This window comes from Ambystoma mexicanum, chromosome 9, assembly GCF_040938575.1.
Source record: "Ambystoma mexicanum isolate Mex_15411 chromosome 9, UKY_AmexF1_1, whole genome shotgun sequence".
Taxonomy (NCBI): Eukaryota; Metazoa; Chordata; class Amphibia; order Caudata; family Ambystomatidae; genus Ambystoma; species Ambystoma mexicanum.
The window spans coordinates 9,670,533-9,687,979 of NC_090931.1; the positions used below are offsets into that span (position 1 = coordinate 9,670,533).

At 48.1% G+C, this 17,447-nt stretch overlaps 1 protein-coding gene across 1 annotated transcript; it reads left to right on the forward strand.

Moving 5' to 3' along the window:
- Positions 1-9,721: 9,721 nt before the first annotated feature.
- Positions 9,722-17,098, forward strand: LOC138487212 (trichohyalin-like). Its single transcript, XM_069613852.1, has 7 exons — positions 9,722-9,734; positions 12,266-12,892; positions 13,299-13,853; positions 14,273-15,097; positions 15,182-15,531; positions 15,690-16,350; positions 16,416-17,098. Exons 1-7 carry the CDS (start codon positions 9,722-9,724, stop codon positions 17,096-17,098), a joined length of 3,714 nt encoding a protein of 1,237 aa, XP_069469953.1.
- Positions 17,099-17,447: the final 349 nt, after the last annotated feature.

Consider the following 17,447-nt stretch of genomic DNA (forward strand, 5'->3'; position numbering starts at 1 on the left):
AACCCTTTTTGCGGCTTCATCTGCGGCTTGGTTTCCGTGTGAAATAAAGTCAGTTCTGTTAGTATGTGCTGCACATTTAACTATGGCGATGACTAATAGAAGTTTTAGTGCTTTAATAAGCCTACTCAATAACGCGGCATGTTGCACTGGAATGCCGTCCACTCTGAGGTAGCCCCTCCTTTTCCAACGTGCTTATCCTGTGTGCACAGTTGATGTCACATAGGCGGAGTCACTGTACACTGTTACTTCCTGGTCTGTGTGATTCTCGAGTGAGACAATAAGTGCCACCAATTCTGCAGCCTGTACTGAACAATGAGACGGTAGTCTCGCACTTGCTACGACTTCAAATTCCCCATTGGCTCTATGTTTTATCACAGCAGAGCCTGAATGCCTTTCTCCATTAGCTTAATCAATCCTTGAAGAACCATCAACAAAGAGAAACTCCCCAGCTGCTAGAGCATTTTCCTTCACTCTCGGGATTTTGTCATAGAATTCCTCATAGTTTGAGCAATCATGCACTTGCTTATGCTCTGCCAGTGGTTTGGTTACAAACGTGGCAGGGTTCACCATTTTACACATGTCTATTTTGATCGCTGGATTTGATATGACCACTTCATAAGCAGAAGCTCTTTGAGATGTCAGCGTACCCTTAGCTTTCTCCAAAACGGCAAACAAATCATCCTCCTCTACCTCTCTTCACACTGGATGTGAACAGCCTCTATATATCCATTCCAAACAATGAAGGAATTGAGGCCTTGGAATGGTTTTTATTGAGACATGATGGTACCTTAATAAAGATGATTTTTGCAATCAAATTGATCAACATCATTCTATACAATAACTATTTCAGGTTTAACGGGCAATACTATCTACAGATAGCCAGTACTTCAATGGGTTCCTCAGCGGCACCTTCATATGCAAACATTTTTATCTATTGCTCTGAACACATACATGTCTTAGATAACCAACCATGGAAAAACAAGATCAAATGTTGGAAAAGATATATTGATGACATTTGTGGAATTTGGGCAGGAACTGAGGAGGAAGTACTACAATATTTTGACTATTTAAATGGTTTCAATGAGGGGATTACATTCACCTTCGAAATTGGGAGACCATCTGTACACTTTTTGGATGTGAATGTTGCACTGACTGGAACTATTTTCAAAACTATAATTTACAGGAAACCAACAGACGTCAACGGTAGCTTGCATTTCAGAAGTGTTCACCCCAAACATGTAAAAGGAAATCTCCTGTATAGTCAACTATTTAGACTCAAGAGAATCACCTCAGACTCTGCTAGCTTACAACAGGAGTATGATGATATGAAATCGAGATTTGTAGAAAGAGGTTTTCCAGAGGACATACTTAATAAAGCCATTGTGAGAACAGAACCACTCGAACGTGAAGAACTGCTGAAGGGTAACAAAAGAAATAGGAACAGGAGCTTAATTCACTCGCTCAAATATTCAAGTCAAAGTTGTCAAATTAAGCACATTATCCATAAGAATTGGGATTTAATTAAGCCATATCCCAATCTCAATTGACTGTTCCCTGATCCATCCATGCTCGCCTAGAAAAGAGGTAAAAACCTTAGAGATAGACTCATCAGAGCTGAAAAACCAAAGAAACAAGGACAAAGCACCCTGAGTGAACCAAGATATGGCACTTTTGCATGCCTCAATTGCCAGCATTGCTCGAGTATCATTAAGGGGGACTACATCCGTCATCCTAACACTGGAAAATAAAATCCCCCTCAAAGATTACAGGACTTGTGATACTAGAAACATCATTTACACTGGCCACCAGGGGGTGCACAAACGAATGTGCTCTCCATGAAAGCTCTGTTGATAGGTCCCTAATAGCGATTTGAGCCCCTGCTGTGGGACTCCCTCACCTGAAACAAAGAAAGAACTGGTTGTGGGAAGGTGGCCCCTACCAGCATGCGAAAACCCAAAGAAAATCGGGTGAGGCATCACCTACAAATCTGTTATCTGCTGCCCGGGGAACTCCTGTGCAGTAAAAGCAGGGCCCGGGCTGCCACAATGATGAAAGCGGCTGCCCATATGATGACAAGGTCATCCCCACAGTGATAGCGGTGCCCCACCGGAGGCTCACCCAACATGTGCAGGGAAAGAAGCAGAACAACCCCCGCTCCCTTGGACTTTGGAAGTGAAGCAGTGATCAACGGCGCCACCTTCCTCTGGACTTCTAGGGAGACCCTGTCACCTCGTTATCCAACAAGTAGAGGCACTTCTGGGGAAGGAACACCAGCCCGAGGGAGCGGCTCCCAGCAGAGCAGACCTCCTGATGGCGGCCGGGGAGAGGAGAAGAGTACCTCCAGAACTGAGGTAACCTGGCAGGTAACCGGATGGGGACCAGGACGGCACCCATGGATGTAATGCACATGCGGACCTCCGCACAGTAGAAGGGAGAACCTCAAGGACAGGAGCAAAGTCACCAGCACACCAGCACCTCTGACGGCGTCCCCGAAGAGATGCGGCCCGGTCGGGCCACGACTACCCCCATCACTGCCTGTGATAGCCCTGTTGACAGCCCCCCGATCCAAAGTGGAGGTGTCTCGATTATATGGGACACATGACGAGGAGGAAAATGACCTGAACCTAGGAAAACAGATCGCCGGGGCCTACTGTGCGACTCAGCACACCCGCGAAAATGAGTCGGGGACCGGCTGAGCTGCCCATTCATATCCCCGAGGGTGAAGCCAGCAAAGAAGATTCCCCGGATTGTCAAGCTGACCGGAGAGAACACGCTAACAGATATTACAAGAGTTTCCTGCTATGCGCATCGCCCGTTCGGGCACTCATGAGGGCCTAGAGAAGACCTTCAAGAACAACAACCGGCACAGGTGGGTGAAGGGCAGGAATAAGTGATATTCCACATCATATCAAGAACAGCCACTATGGCAGAACAGTGCAATACTGGAATCATTCTGGAACATACCCGAAGCACTGAATGAATACCTTACTCACTCTGCAGTCCACATTGTTTAGCATATGAAGGAGAGAAGATATAGAAGAAACAGATAACTAAGAACCTCGGTGGCTGCATGGTGGTGACAGGGGGGACCCCACCAGACGGCCCTTCTGCACCTCGACAACCCATCAAGCGAAAAGATACAACCAGGACCCACATTAGACATGCCCATTCGGTAATCACCCCTCTCTGCGGAGGGGGACCAGGCACTCAAAATACCCACAGGACACATTGCAATCCCATAAAGAGGAGAAAAACCAAACCAAAGAACATTGTCAAAGCTCAAGTGGCAAGGTGCTCTATCCCAGTGCACAACAACATAGATGCCAGAAACGTAGAGCCCTGCCAATGGGACGGGTGCCCCCACTAGACTGTGCTCCTTTTTTCCAAGGTGCAATACTATAGTTCCACCATTATACACTATGTGGATAACCGAGTCAGAAGAACCATCCCAGAAGAAAGGAGGTCTGCGGTCGACGACCATTAATCTCAATTCAACATTAATTCTTCTATCAACGAGGACATATCATGAAGCGCCAACTCACTCTGTCGGCAAAGAGCCTCCTTGGCTATAAATAAGGTTGGGTCCAGATATCTGGGGCGTGTGCCCTCTTCAAACCATGCACACCTCACCCACTCCTCATGTCAATTGGGGTCCCATGAGAAGAGTGCACCGGAAGATACAAAGTACGCTGACGCGGCTCAAAGCGGAATGTGTGCACTTCCGTGACTGACAAACAGCATTGCAACCCGCATGTCCCCCCTCGCCACCGGACAACTTGCCTGAGGAGGTCCAATAAGATTCACCTCCGTATACATGAGCACTAAACCCAAACTAGCTAAATTTGCCTATTCCACGTCCCCTCCAATTGTTGAAAGCAGTGGCAATCTGCCCATGGAAACCATGGAACCGGCAGCCACAAAAGGGGAAATTGCCACCCTCCTGAACAAAATAAAGTTGCGAGAGGTGGAACAATCTGCGCTTTTTTGGTACCCCGGAACACAAAGGCAAACGGAAGGAGGTCTTAGGAAGATGATTCATGACATAATAAAGCTACTTGTCGCAGTCGATTAGATCGACAAAGCAAAAACGGAGAGGATAGATAGGGCCGGCGGCCCGACAGGTGGGCCAAGATCCATCCTTGCCCGTTTTCATAGATATCAGGATAAGGCTAGGATCCTGGAAAAGGCCAGGACCAGTGGATCAATTACCCTTGGTGAGGCACAAATCACAATCTTTCAAGACTTATCCTCCCTCACCTTAGCCTTAAGAAGAATGGGCGGTCCCCTGACGAGATGGCTGAAGGAATGAGAAACTCGTTATAGATGGGGCTACCCCTTCTCCCTCTCTTTTGAGCATGATGGAAAAAGAATGCGGCTGAGATCTGAAAAATAAATCCGGGAGTGTATTTGGAACTTTTGGGGACTCGTGAGGAAGGTGGAGACCAAAATGAGCCTGGAGAAAGCAGCAGACAATGGCAACTTCAAGGGACAAAGAGGAGGAGGGTTAAGGGATCGAGGAAGTTTAGACGAGGCAATATCACTCCTGAAGGTGACAATTGAACTGACTGGATGCCTAATGGATTACCAAAGTTTGCTACTGCTAGTCAACATGTCGCCTAAGGCGATAATGACTCTGTTCTCCTGGGAACTAAACCTGGAGCTTCTCACTGGAGAAAGAGGGACACATTCCTGTGGGCGAAATTAAGTGAGACACCAGCTTTCAAAGTTTTTTTTTTTCAAAGAGTTATGTTCAGATTTGGAGTGCGGGGGAAGTGGAATGGGGGCTCAAATGTTATTGAGATTGATTTGTGAGAAGGGACCGTGAAGCAACGGTCTCCACTGGTGGTCCGATACTGGATTAGTGCTCTCAACAGATCCTGATCGGAAGCCATCAACTGGGAATGGGAGATGGAAGCTGGTGGAGGGAGAGGGGAGGGGAGAAAAGGGACGGGGGTGGGTTTATAACAGAATCCCTGTCCCGACACGAATCGCTGCATGTATTTTCGAACAAAGGTACCTCAGGTTGCCAATCTTCACTCAGACGCTTTCCGATATACAAGAATATAAGTGGTGGTTAATATGGCTCAATAGGCAGGAAACCTCCTCAGGCTTGGTACACTGAATGTCAAAGGTCTCAATTCCCAACCAAGAGATCATTAGTACACAGAGAATTCCGGAGGGCAAACTTAGATGTCCTCTGCTTGCACAAACGGGATTTGAATTTTGGGGCTCTGGGCCGCTAAGAAAGAGTGGGGTGGGAATACTCGTTAGGAAAGGACTCGGCTTTACCGCCTCCAAGACATGGGCCGAAGTTGAGGGGCAGGTTTTGTTGGTAGCGGGCGCTATAGGGAAAGTGAACATCACATTTCCCATGGTATACTCCCCCAACTCAGGGCAATCCAGGTTCTTGGGTAGGACAATCCCTAAAATCATGCTAGAGGCCATCGGCCATGTGCTCCTTAGGGGTGACGTTAACATATGGGCAGATCCCAGCATAGACAGAAAATCGGGCAACACTGACACGAGAGAACCAGCCAACGGAGGCCGTGCTGAAGTTGCAAACATTTTCAAATTATACAGGCTACGAGACCTATGGTGGGAGCTTCACCCTGACGAGTACGGGTAGACCTTCTACTCCGCCCCTCATAACACATTCACCAGAAACGATTATGTTTATTTATCGGAGGAACTATATGACCCTGAAATAAGATCAGAGATTGTTCCGGTCGCCTGGTCAGACCATGACATGGTCACGACCGACATTAACTTGGAAAACTTACCTATAAAGGGAGGTCGATGGAGATGCAACGGAACTTTCTGGAGAGACCCTATTTTTAAAATGGAGCTGGAAAAAGAAATTACTGAATACTTTAAGGTAAATGACAATGGGGAAATCTCTAAATTAACGGTATGGGAAGCAGGAAAGGCAACCTGGAGCGGAGTCCTGATTAGAGAGGGCGTGAGTAAGAAAAGCGATAGAAACCTGGTTAAGAATAAACTTAGAAATGAGATTCATCTCCTAGATGAGGCCGCGAGGAAAGAGGAGGTTGGGAAAACGGATAGGATCTTGGAACCAAAGAGAAAGAGAGAAGAACTTTGTCTCCTTGAACACGAGCAGATAGACCGTAAATTGCAGCTCCTGAGACAGACGTTCTATGAGAAGGGAGACAAAGCTGACACCCTGTTGGCAGCCAGACTGCGCAATCAATGAGCTGAGTGGAGAGTTTTGGAGATAGAGAACCGAGAGAATCCCCAGGTAGCCACGGACACAGAAATCCCAGAAGCTTTTGTTGCATTCAATGAGGCATTGTACAGATCAGAGGTTCAACCAGGTACATTAGGGATAGCTGGCTACTTGTCCTCTATTAAATTGCCGAAATTAACGCAAGATAAATCCCTTGGCTTAGAGGACCCGATAACTGAGGAGGAAGTTAAGGTTGCGATTAAGAGGCTGTCACTGGGCAAGGCTTGTGGAGAAGATGGCTATACAGCCGGATTCTATAAATCTTTTCTCTCCCCTCTACTCCCCTTTATGGTGGAACTCTTCAACAAGACTGGAAAAGCCCCGCACTCCTTCGCTCGGGCCCTGGTCTCGGTGATTCCCAAGGATGGAAGGGCCTCTAAACAATCTAGGTCATACCGCCCCATATCATTGTTAAATGTTGACGCTAAGATATATTCCAGAATTCTGGTGGCTCGACTAGAAACATTCATGCCATGCCTGGTGCATGCCAACCAGGTTGGCTTTATCCTGGCCAGACAGGGAGCGGATGCTAGGAAAGAGTTCTTAATTGTGGGTCATTTTCCTTCCATGTGGCAACCCCTAAACTTCTTGCTTGTTGTATTCACCAGGATCTAGACTTTGCCAGAGAAGTGCCGCCTTCTGCCGCACTCCTCTGGGCTTTCGCTCCATTCTTACGGGGAAACTGACTTCCCCTGAAGACAGTCAGTACCGGGGAACGCTGTTTTCCGTAGTTTCTTTATCATGTTGCAGCTTTCGTGCAACATGACACAAGAGGGCACTGTAAGCTAAGTTACTGCTCTCTTGGGTCTCTAGTCTTCTACAGGCCCTAGATACTCTTTTTGGATTGTAAATGATCGGTGCAAGTGAATCACGGACGGGACTGGTGGCAGCGATCGTTTCTTGTGTTTTTGAGCTCCTTTTGGCGTTTTAAGTGCGTTTCTTGCGCTTAGCCCAAAAATGGGGGCCTGGCTCCCAAAATGGCCAAACCACGAGGCTCTTTGTCCTGTCTGCTGACCGGCTTGCCCCCTTCACCTTCCCCAGGTCGAGCCGACCCGGGGCCTTCCTTATTTGGGCATGTACTTTCCCGCGAAACACAGATACTTTCGCGGGCTTCTACAGGCCTTGTGTGTGCCTCCAGGATGTGGGCTGGGATGTCTGGTCCCAATACACATCCTGGGTGCCAGAGAGTCTAGTGTGATATGAATGCCTGGGACCACCGTGGTCCGTGATAGGTCCACGTATGGTGTGAGTGTTTTGTGAGCAGATCTCCCATTGGGTCCTCTCCATTTTGGCACGAAGGGAACCGTGGATAAGAGGAGGCTGGAAACACCACTAGCATGTCGATCTCCTGAGTTCTTACGAACAAAGGGATACAGGAGCCAAGTATCCTGCAACCACGAGGCTGAACCAAGGAATTGCTGGTGACCCACTGAAGGATTGCTCCTTTGCACTGCTGTCGCTTTGTGAAACCCTTTCTACCTCGGATCGAACAAGAAGGCCTGTACTGGTACTTCGACACTTGGAATAGCGGGGACAGCTATTCTCGGCCCCTTCACCATCTCCTGCACGTAAGCCTTCGGAAGTGTCTCTGGGCCATCCAGCAGACTGACCAGCCTACCCAGGAGTCTGGCTCTGTAACCGCTGTCAGGTTGTGTTGTATTTCGAGTCCTTGTCACTCTCACACGATTTGTACACTTGGCATTCCCAGGTCTGAAGTGAGTAGTGTACATTTGGCTGAGATACACACGGCCGCTCCGTTGCCCTGCTGTGGTAACAAACTGTGCGGGTTCACTGCGTTTGGGACGCCCTCAACTCAACTCTGCTGCTGCGGAATCTACACGACGACGAGACGTCCCCTGCTCCTATCTGAACCTGCCAGCACTGAAACTGACGCGGAGAAGCCTGGGTCTGCCTGCATCGGGGACCGGTGAGTAGCATATCTAGGAACTGGTCGCCCTCCTGCAGTAGCCCATAGCCTGTCCTCGCTGTGTCAAACAGCACGCTTTCTGTACTCGTGCTCTGCTTCTGCCCACAGTGGAGGCTGCGCTTGAGTCGCGGAACTCTGTTCATCTTCATTTGTTCACCGAACTGAACTGACTGATTCCCTCGAAGAGACTCCCCTTTTTGCCCGTTGGCACCAGCGTGTGCAGGTACTTTTGAGCACAAGGCTCCACTCTTTGTAGGGTTTGGACTTCCTTTTAGTTAGGTGCCTCTGAAGGCCTACTGGGTCTGATTATTATTCGCACTGCCTGTTTTCCTCCCCATCTAGGTGGACTACACATTTCGTGCGTCTAACTCGTTAGACTCGTTTGTATTTGTATATATATTGTATTGGTTTGGTATGTGTTGGTTTACTTGAGTTATATTGTGATTTCGCGCTACGGTCATTGTTGCAAAGGCCTTGGAATAAATGTGTCTATATTTTTAATATAACACCTGTTTGGAGTAATCTGTAAGTGTCCTTGCTGTGTGCTCATTGCGGGCTTTCAGTCACCCTCACCGCTCTTGAGACCTAGTTTTGACCAGCGCGATCGCTACCCTGATTGGTCTGGCTTATCCAGAGGTTACCCTGTTCCAAGAAATTGGGCTGGCCCTCTGAACCTCTGCCCCTCCCGGACAGAGTTCAGAAATCCGTTTTAACAGCGGATACCATGAGGAAGACCCTACACCTGTTCCCCTGCCCTGCTCATGGGTGCCACTCTGCACGCCTGGTCAGACCAGTCATGCAGAGCGGCACCCGCGAGCAGAACTCATGATTGCACCGGCACCGTTATAAATGGTGCCGGTGCAACCATGCTCCCCACCCCACGTGCCTATTGGGCAGAATGAGGATCGGGAGCCCGCCCACACTGGCACCCGCGAATGGGCAATCACAGGCCCATTCATTTTGCAATGGGCCTGTAATGGCCCATTCACGGGTACGGGTAGCGGTAGCGAGTTTGGCGGTAGACGTGCCCTTAATAAGGGTACGGCTACCTCCAAACTCGTATTGAGGCCCGAAGTCTTTTTCTAAACACTTGGCCTCATTAGGAGTGTTGCGGTACCTCACCGCAACATTCCAAGTTTGCTCGCTGGTGCCGCTCTGGATGCCTGGTCAGACCAGGCGTGCAGAGCGGCACCTGCGAGCAGACTAGGATGGTAGCAGTGGGGTAACAATGGTGCCGGTAGCACTACAGTGAGCAAGGGTGTCCCCTGCACCCTTGCTCACTGTATTGAAAAAAATAAGGAAAGGAAAGGACCCTGCACCGCCGGTTCCCGATCACGGAAGTGAAAGGAAACAGGCGTCGCAGGGACACAGTAAGACAGAATGTAAGGTAAGGAGGGCGGTGGTTGTGTGGGTAGGGGTGTGTCAGTAATGTTAAGGGGAGAAAAGGGCACAGATTATTTCGAAAAAATAATCTTCGGTCTTTTCTCCCTCAAACATTTCTGATTAGGTCTTTCAACCCGAAAACCCTTGTGGCTACTCTTGCCCCTAAAATGGCTCCTGATGGTGAGTGTGAATTGTTTCCTTTAACATATCTATACGGATTCTGAAACAACTCCTTCTTGACGACCCTGGACGTAGGATTCTGGGCTCATTTCATGGATCGCTCCTCGTCCATTTATCTTTACTTGACGCTCTTCGTCAATAACTCAAATACTCCACCAACCCTCTGTTACTTTCTTCCATTTATTCTTTCCCCATTTTAATACACAATTATTTTTGCCACCTTTCTCAATCTACTCACCATTTGCTTTTCAGCTCCTGACCCTCGGGATCGTCTCCTCCTCAACCGAGACCCTTAAAAGCTTACTGGGTCAACGGATCTTGAAACATCCCCTCACTGCTACCATGCAAACCCATAGACCTAGGGACCTTTAAGATGAGGTGGCAATACTTAGAGATGGATGTGGATGCAGAATTTACTCAAACATCAATAATCAAAACCGAATCAGGAAGTTGGCAAAACTTTGTTTTATGCAATTGTCTAAAACAGGGAGGATACAACAGACAACAACCGACGTTCGCTCGAGCTCTCTGTACATTTCATAAAAAATATAACTTTTATAATCAAAATTCATCATCAGTGATGTCACACTATGTGGCAAACTACAAAAACCTAATAGGGAATATGATAGGCTCTCAGGGAACTTCTAAATATACGTTCCATACTAACAGGGGTAGTGATTGGGTTTCTAACATCAGGTGGACAACTAAGCCCTCCTCTAATACAAGTCATCTTCATCGTCATAAGATACACGAGTCATTGGTTGCACAAACTATAGGGCTTTCTTAATACGAGGCCCTCTATAATTGGTTGGCACGCTTGTACGCTTCTGGAATATTCCACACGATAGCAGCACGGAAGCTACCACTCCAGCTGCAGGTAGGGTCGGTGTGGTCACGCCTCTGCACCCAATTAGCTCACCATCTCTCATCACTCTTGCCGTTTTCCATTCAATTAAGGCTTTGAACTTGGCCTTGAAGAAGCTCTCTGTGCCTGAGAATTAAAGGGAGTGTGGCATGGTCTTATCTTCTGGTTTCGGTGTAGTTCGACCCACAGTCTATTTTTATCTGACCATGTGACTGGAGACCACGTTTTTGAGCTCTTTGCTGCATATAATACTATTGACTGATGAACTCTTGACGCCTTCAGTGTTTTTCCATTCCACCTCAAACAGAAGTTTGTTTCTTTCTCACGTTCATGTAACAACTTGATCGACAACCAGGATCACGGTGGCCTCAATTCTTGGTGCTGGGCCAGCCAAGCCTTTCTTCAATTTCTCCTTTGCCATTAGCTGTTTTCCAACTGTGTCACACTAAAATCTCCTTTCAATCACAGGGTTTCAAGCCTTGCTAAAGTGCACTGTGCAACATACAGGTTTTATACATTCCTATGAATATACACTGCCGCATTGCGGGCAACTATTCACTACGTAGCCAGCCTTAAGATCATTTTGTCTACTTGCGTTACTGCATCTGTACAAAGGTAAAATTATTTTGCATTTTCTTCAGCGTTTCTTTGTATGAGCATCTTCATTTTGATCCTGAAATGTTGCTCACCCATAACACCTCCTCTTCAGATCTCATAGAATGCTTATGTTCTTTCATCTTGTGTCTCTTTTCTGGGTGCATCAGCTCTGCTTCACATGACGTCCCCAGCCTTCATTCTCACTCATTTTCATACTTCTTCCAGGACTTTGTCCAGAAGTCCATCATATCTTTGTGAATGCATATAGAGCTTTCTCAATGGATACCTTGTTTCAAGGATTCTTTGTGTTACAGGCATTCTCACTGGTATGCACGTGTTGCAATTTCCGGTTCTCAACATAAAGGCAACATGGGACGGAGCTTCTGATGAGGGTACGTGACACCTCCTCTACAGCAGTGCATCAGGATAGCCTTCACACACACCGCTTGTTCAGCTTCTCCATGTACAGTGAATTTCAAAATGGCCACCAGGCCTGTTATAGAGTCAGCCCATCCCTCCAATCCTTAATCTGATTATCAGGAAGTGAGAGATCCGAGCCAATCACAGCTCTCACACCATTTAGTCTCAGAGCTGCAGGCTATCTGTCGTAGTTCCGATCAGAGGGAGGGGGCATGCTGCTATGTAAATCAAGCACCCCCGTGCAGTGGGGTGACTGGCAGGAGCAGTCGGCTCCTGTTTGGAGAAGGCTGAAGAGGGAAGATTGCTGGAGAGGAGAGGCATTTTGAAGACTGGAGACAGAGGGGACCTGGAGAGGGGGCAGCAGGGCAGAGGAGGAGGTGATCTCTACAGAAGACAAGAAAGTGGTGAGTGAGAAATGGGGGAGATAGTGAAGAAGTCAGTAGTAGAAGCAGGGGAAAGGAAGGAGGAAGGCAGTAATAGGAACAATGGAGAAGAAAGTAAAACCAGGAGTGTATTGCCAGGAAAAGACAAGAGCAGGCCCAAGAAGGGAAGAAATAAGACTCTGAGCAGAGTGGAATGAAGGAGGAACATTAGAAGGCTGGAGGGAGGATGTGAGACCCAGAGTGAAAGGTGGTTGCAATCGGCCAAGGTGCTAGTAAGGAGACAGTGAAAGATCAGCAGGCTGAGAGTGAGGAGACAGTGAATGATCAGCAGAGTGAGAGTGAGGAGACAGTGAACGATCAGCAGGGTAAGAGTGAGGAGACAGTGAAAGATCAGCAAGGTGCTAGTAAGGAGACAGTGAACGATCAGCAGGGTGAGAGTGAAGAGACAGTAAAAGATCAGCAAGGTGCTAGTAAGGAGACAGTGAACAATCAGCAAGGTGCTAGTAAGGAGACAGTGAATGATCAGCAGAGTGAGAGTGAGGAGAAAGTGAAAGATCAGCAAGGTGCTAGTAAGGAGACAGTGAACGATCAGCAGGGTGCTAGTAAGGAGACAGTGAACGATCAGCAGGGTGAGAGTGAAGAGACAGTAAAAGATCAGCAAGGTGCTAGTAAGGAGACAGTGAACAATCAGCAAGGTGTTAGTAAGGAGACAGTGAACGATCAGCAGGGTGAGAGTGAGGAGACAGTGAAAGATCAGCAAGGTGAGAGTGAGGAGACAGTGAAAGATCAGCAGGGTGAGAGTAAGGAGACAGTCAAAGATCAGCAGGGTAAGAGTGAGGAGACAGTGAAAGATCAGCAGGGTGAGAGTGAGGAGACAGTGAAAGATCAGCAGGGTGAGATTAAGGAGAAGTGAAAGATCAGCAGGGTGAGAGTGAGGAGACAGTGAAAGATCAGCAGGGTGAGAGTGAGACGACAGTGAAAGATCAGCAAGGTGCTAGTAAGGAGACAGTGAAAGATCAGCAAGGTGCTAGTAAGGAGACAGTGAAAGATCAGCAGGGTGAGAGTGAGGAGACAGTGAAAGATCAGCAGGGTGAGAGTGAGGAGACAGTGAAAGATCAGCAAGGTGCTAGTAAGGAGACAGTGAACGATCAGCAGGGTGCTAGTAAGGAGACAGTCAAAGATCAGCAGGGTGAGAGTAAGGAGACAGTCAAAGATCAGCAGGGTAAGAGTGAGGAGACAGTGAAAGATCAGCAGGGTGAGAGTGAGGAGACAGTGAAAGATCAGCAGGGTGAGATTAAGGAGAAGTGAAAGATCAGCAGGGTGAGAGTGAGGAGACAGTGAAAGATCAGCAGGGTGAGAGTGAGACGACAGTGAAAGATCAGCAAGGTGCTAGTAAGGAGACAGTGAAAGATCAGCAAGGTGCTAGTAAGGAGACAGTGAAAGATCAGCAGGGTGAGAGTGAGGAGACAGTGAGAGATCAGCAGGGTGAGAGTGAGGAGACAGTGAAAGATCAGCAAGGTGCTAGTAAGGAGACAGTGAAAGATCAGCAGGGTGAGAGTGAGGAGACAGTGAACGAGCAGCAGGCGGAGAGTGAGGAGACAGTGAAAGATCAGCAAGGTGCTAGTAAGGAGACAGTGAAAGATCAGCAGGGTGAGAGTGAGGAGACAGTGAAAGATCAGCAGGGTGAGAGTGAGGAGACAGTGAAAGATCAGCACGGTGAGAGAAAGGAGACAGTGAAATATCAGCAGGGTGAGAGTGAGACGACAGTGAAAGATCAGCAAGGTGCTAGTAAGGAGACCGTGAAAGATCAGCAGGGTGAGGGTGAGGAGACAGTGAAAGATCAGCAAGGTGCTAGTAAGCAGACATTGAAAGATCAGTAAGGTGCTAGTAAAGAGACAGTGAAAGGTCAGCAGGGTGAGAGTAAGGATACAGTGAAATATCAGCAGGGTGAGAGTGAGGAGACAGTGAAAGATCAGCACAGTGAGAGAAAGGAGACAGTGAAATATCAGCAGGGTGATAGTAAGGAGAGAGTGAAAGGTCAGCAGGGTGAGAGTGAGGAGACAGTGAAATATCAGCAAAGTGAGAGTGAGAAGACAGTGAAAGATCAGCAAGGTGAGAGTGAGGAGACAGTGAACGATCAGCAAGGTGCTAGTAAGGAGACAGTTAAAGATCAGCAGGGTGAGAGTGAGAAGACAGTGACATATCAGCAGAGTGAGAGTGAGGAGACAGTGAAAGATCAGCAGGGTGAGAGTAAGACAGTGAAAGATCAGCAGGGGAGAGTGAGGAAACAGTGAAAGATCAGCAGGGTGCTAGTAATGAGACAGTGAACGATCAGCAGGGTGAGAGTGAGAAGACAGTGAAAGATCAGCAGGGGGAGAGTGAGAAGACAGTGAAAGATCAGCAGGGGGAGGGGGAGGAGACAGTGAACTATCAGCAGGGTGAGAGTAAGGAGACAGTGAAAGATCAGCAGGGTGAGAGTGAGAAGACAGTGAAAGATCAGCAGGGTGAGAGTGAGAAGACAGCGAAAGATCAGCAGGGTGAGAGTGAGAAGACAGTGAAAGATCAGCAGGGGGAGAGTGAGAAGACAGTGAAAGATCAGCAAGGTGCTAGTAAGGAGACAGTAAACGATCAGCAGGGGGAGGGGGAGGAGACAGTGAACTATCAGCAGGGTGAGAGTAAGGAGACAGTGAAAGATCAGCAGGGTGAGAGTGAGAAGACAGTGAAAGATCAGCAGGGTGAGAGTGAGAAGACAGCGAAAGATCAGCAGGGTGAGAGTGAGAAGACAGTGAAAGATCAGCAGGTTGATAGTGAGAAGACAGTGAACGATCAGCAAGGTGCTAGTAAGGAGACAGTGAAAGATCAGCAGGGTGAGAGTGAGGAGACAGTGAAAGATCAGCAGGGTGAGAGTAAGGAGACAGTGAAAGATCAGCAGGGTGAGAGTGAGAAGACAGTGAAAGATCAGCAGGGTGAGAGTGAGAAGACAGTGAAAGATCAGCAGGTTGATAGTGAGAAGACAGTGAACGATCAGCAAGGTGCTAGTAAGGAGACAGTGAAAGATCAGCAGGGTGAGAGTGAGGAGACAGTGAAAGATCAGCAGGGTGAGAGTGAGGAGACAGTGAAAGATCAACAGGGTTAGAGTGAGGAGACAGTGAAAGATCAGCAAGGTGAGAGTAATGAGACAGTGAAAGATCAGCAGGGTGAGAGTGAGAAGACAGTGAAAGATCAGCAGGGTGAGAGTGAGAAGACAGTGAAAGATCAGCAGGTTGATAGTGAGAAGACAGTGAACGATCAGCAAGGTGCTAGTAAGGAGACAGTGAAAGATCAGCAGGGTGAGAGTGAGGAGACAGTGAACGAGCAGCAGGCGGAGAGTGAGGAGACAGTGAAAGATCAGCAAGGTGCTAGTAAGGAGACAGTGAAAGATCAGCAGGGTGAGAGTGAGGAGACAGTGAACGAGCAGCAAGGTGTTAGTAAGGAGACAGTGAACGATCAGCAGGGTGAGAGTGAGGAGACAGTGAAAGATCAGCAGGGGAGAGTGAGGAGACAGTGAAAGATCAGCAGGGTGAGAGTAAGGAGACAGTGAAAGATCAACAGGGTTAGAGAGAGGAGACAGTGAAAGATCAGCAGGGTGAGAGTGAGAAGACAGTGAAAGATCAGCAAGGTGCTAGTAAGGAGACAGTGAACGATCAGCAGGGTGAGAGAGAGGAGACAGTGAAAGATCAGCAAGGTGCTAGTAAGGAGACAGTGAACGATCAGCAGGGTGAGAGAGAGGAGACAGTGAAAGATCAGCAAGGTGCTAGCAAGGAGACAGTGAACGATCAGCAGGGTGAGAGTAAGGAGACAGTGAAAGATCAGCAGGGTGAGAGTGAGGAGACAGTGAAAGATCAGCAGGTTGATAGTGAGAAGACAGTGAACGATCAGCAAGGTGCTAGTAAGGAGACAGTGAAAGATCAGCAGGGTGCTAGTAAGGAGACAGTGAAAGATCAGCAGGGTGAGAGTGAGGAGACAGTGAAAGATCAGCAGACTGAGAGTGAGAAGACAGTGAAAGATCAGCAAGGTGCTAGTAAGGAGACAGTGAACGATCAGCAGGGTGAGTGTGAGGAGACAGTGAAAGATCAGCAGGGTGAGAGTGAGAAGACCGTGAAAGATCAGCAAGGTGTTAGTAAGGAGACAGTGAACGATCAGCAGGGTGAGAGTGAGGAGACAGTGAAAGATCAGCAGACTGAGAGTGAGAAGACAGTGAAAGATCAGCAAGGTGCTAGTAAGGAGACAGTGAACGATCAGCAGGGTGAGAGTGAGGAGACAGTGAAAGATCAGCAGGGGGAGAGTGAGGAGACAGTGAAAGATCAGCAAGGTGAGAGTAGGAGACAGTGAAATATCAGCAAGGTGCTAGTAAGGAGACAGTGAAAGGTCAGCAAGGTGAGAGTGAGGAGACAGTGAAAGATCAGCAAGGTGCTAGTAAGGAGACAGTGAACGATCAGCAGGGTGAGAGTGAGAAGACAGTGAAAGATCAGCAGGGTAAGAGTGAGAAGACTGTGAAAGATCAGCAAGGTGCTAGTAAGGAGACAGTGAACGATCAGCAGGGGGAGGGGGAGGAGACAGTGAAAGATCAGCAGGGTGAGAGTGAGGAGACAGTGAAAGATCAGCAAAGTGAGAGTGAGGAGACAGTGAAAGATCAGCAAGGTGCTAGTAAGGAGACAGTGAACGATCAGCAGAGTGAGAGTGAGAAGACAGTGAAAGATCAGCAGGGTGAGAGTGAGGAGACAGTGACATATCAGCAGGGTGAGAGTGAGGAGACAGTGAAAGATCAGCAGGGTGAGAGTATGGAGACAATCAAAGATCAGCAAGGTGATAGTAAGGAGAGAGTGAAAGGTCAGCAGGGTGAGAGTGAGGAGACAGTGAAAGATCAGCACGGTGAGAGAAAGGAGACAGTGAAAGATCAGCAGGGTGAGAGTGAGAAGACAGTGAAAGATCAGCAGGGTGCTAGTAAGGAGACAGTGAACGATCAGCAGGGTGAGAGTAAGGAGACAGTGAAAGATCAGCAGGGTGAGAGTGAGAAGACAGTGAAAGATCAGCAGGATGAGAGTGAGAAGACAGTTTAAGATCAGCAGGGGAGAGTGAGAAGACAGTGAAAGATCAGCAGGGTGCTAGTAAGGAGACAGTGAACGATCAGCAGGGTGAGAGTAAGGAGACAGTGAAAGATCAGCAGGGTGAGAGTGAGAAGACAGTGAAAGATCAGCAGGATGAGAGTGAGAAGACAGTGAAAGATCAGCAGGGTGCTAGTAAGGAGACAGTGAACAATCAGCAGGGTGAGAGTAAGGAGACAGTGAAAGATCAAAAGGGTTAGAGTGAGGAGACAGTGGAAGATCAGCAAGGTGCTACTAAGGAGACAGTGAAAGATCAGCAAGGTGAGAGTGAAAAGACAGTGGAAGATAGGTAAAGAGCTAATAA

What these genes read in the sequence shown, in the direction of transcription:
- LOC138487212 (XM_069613852.1), top strand. An exon ending in GAAAGATCAGCAAGGTGCTA is followed by an intron (nt 13,854 to 14,272) that starts GTAAGCAGACAT and finishes AAAGATCAGCAG; the next exon opens with GGGAGAGTGAGGAAACAGTG. An exon ending in GACAGTGAAAGATCAGCAGG is followed by an intron (nt 15,098 to 15,181) that starts GTGAGAGTGAGG and finishes GTAATGAGACAG; the next exon opens with TGAAAGATCAGCAGGGTGAG.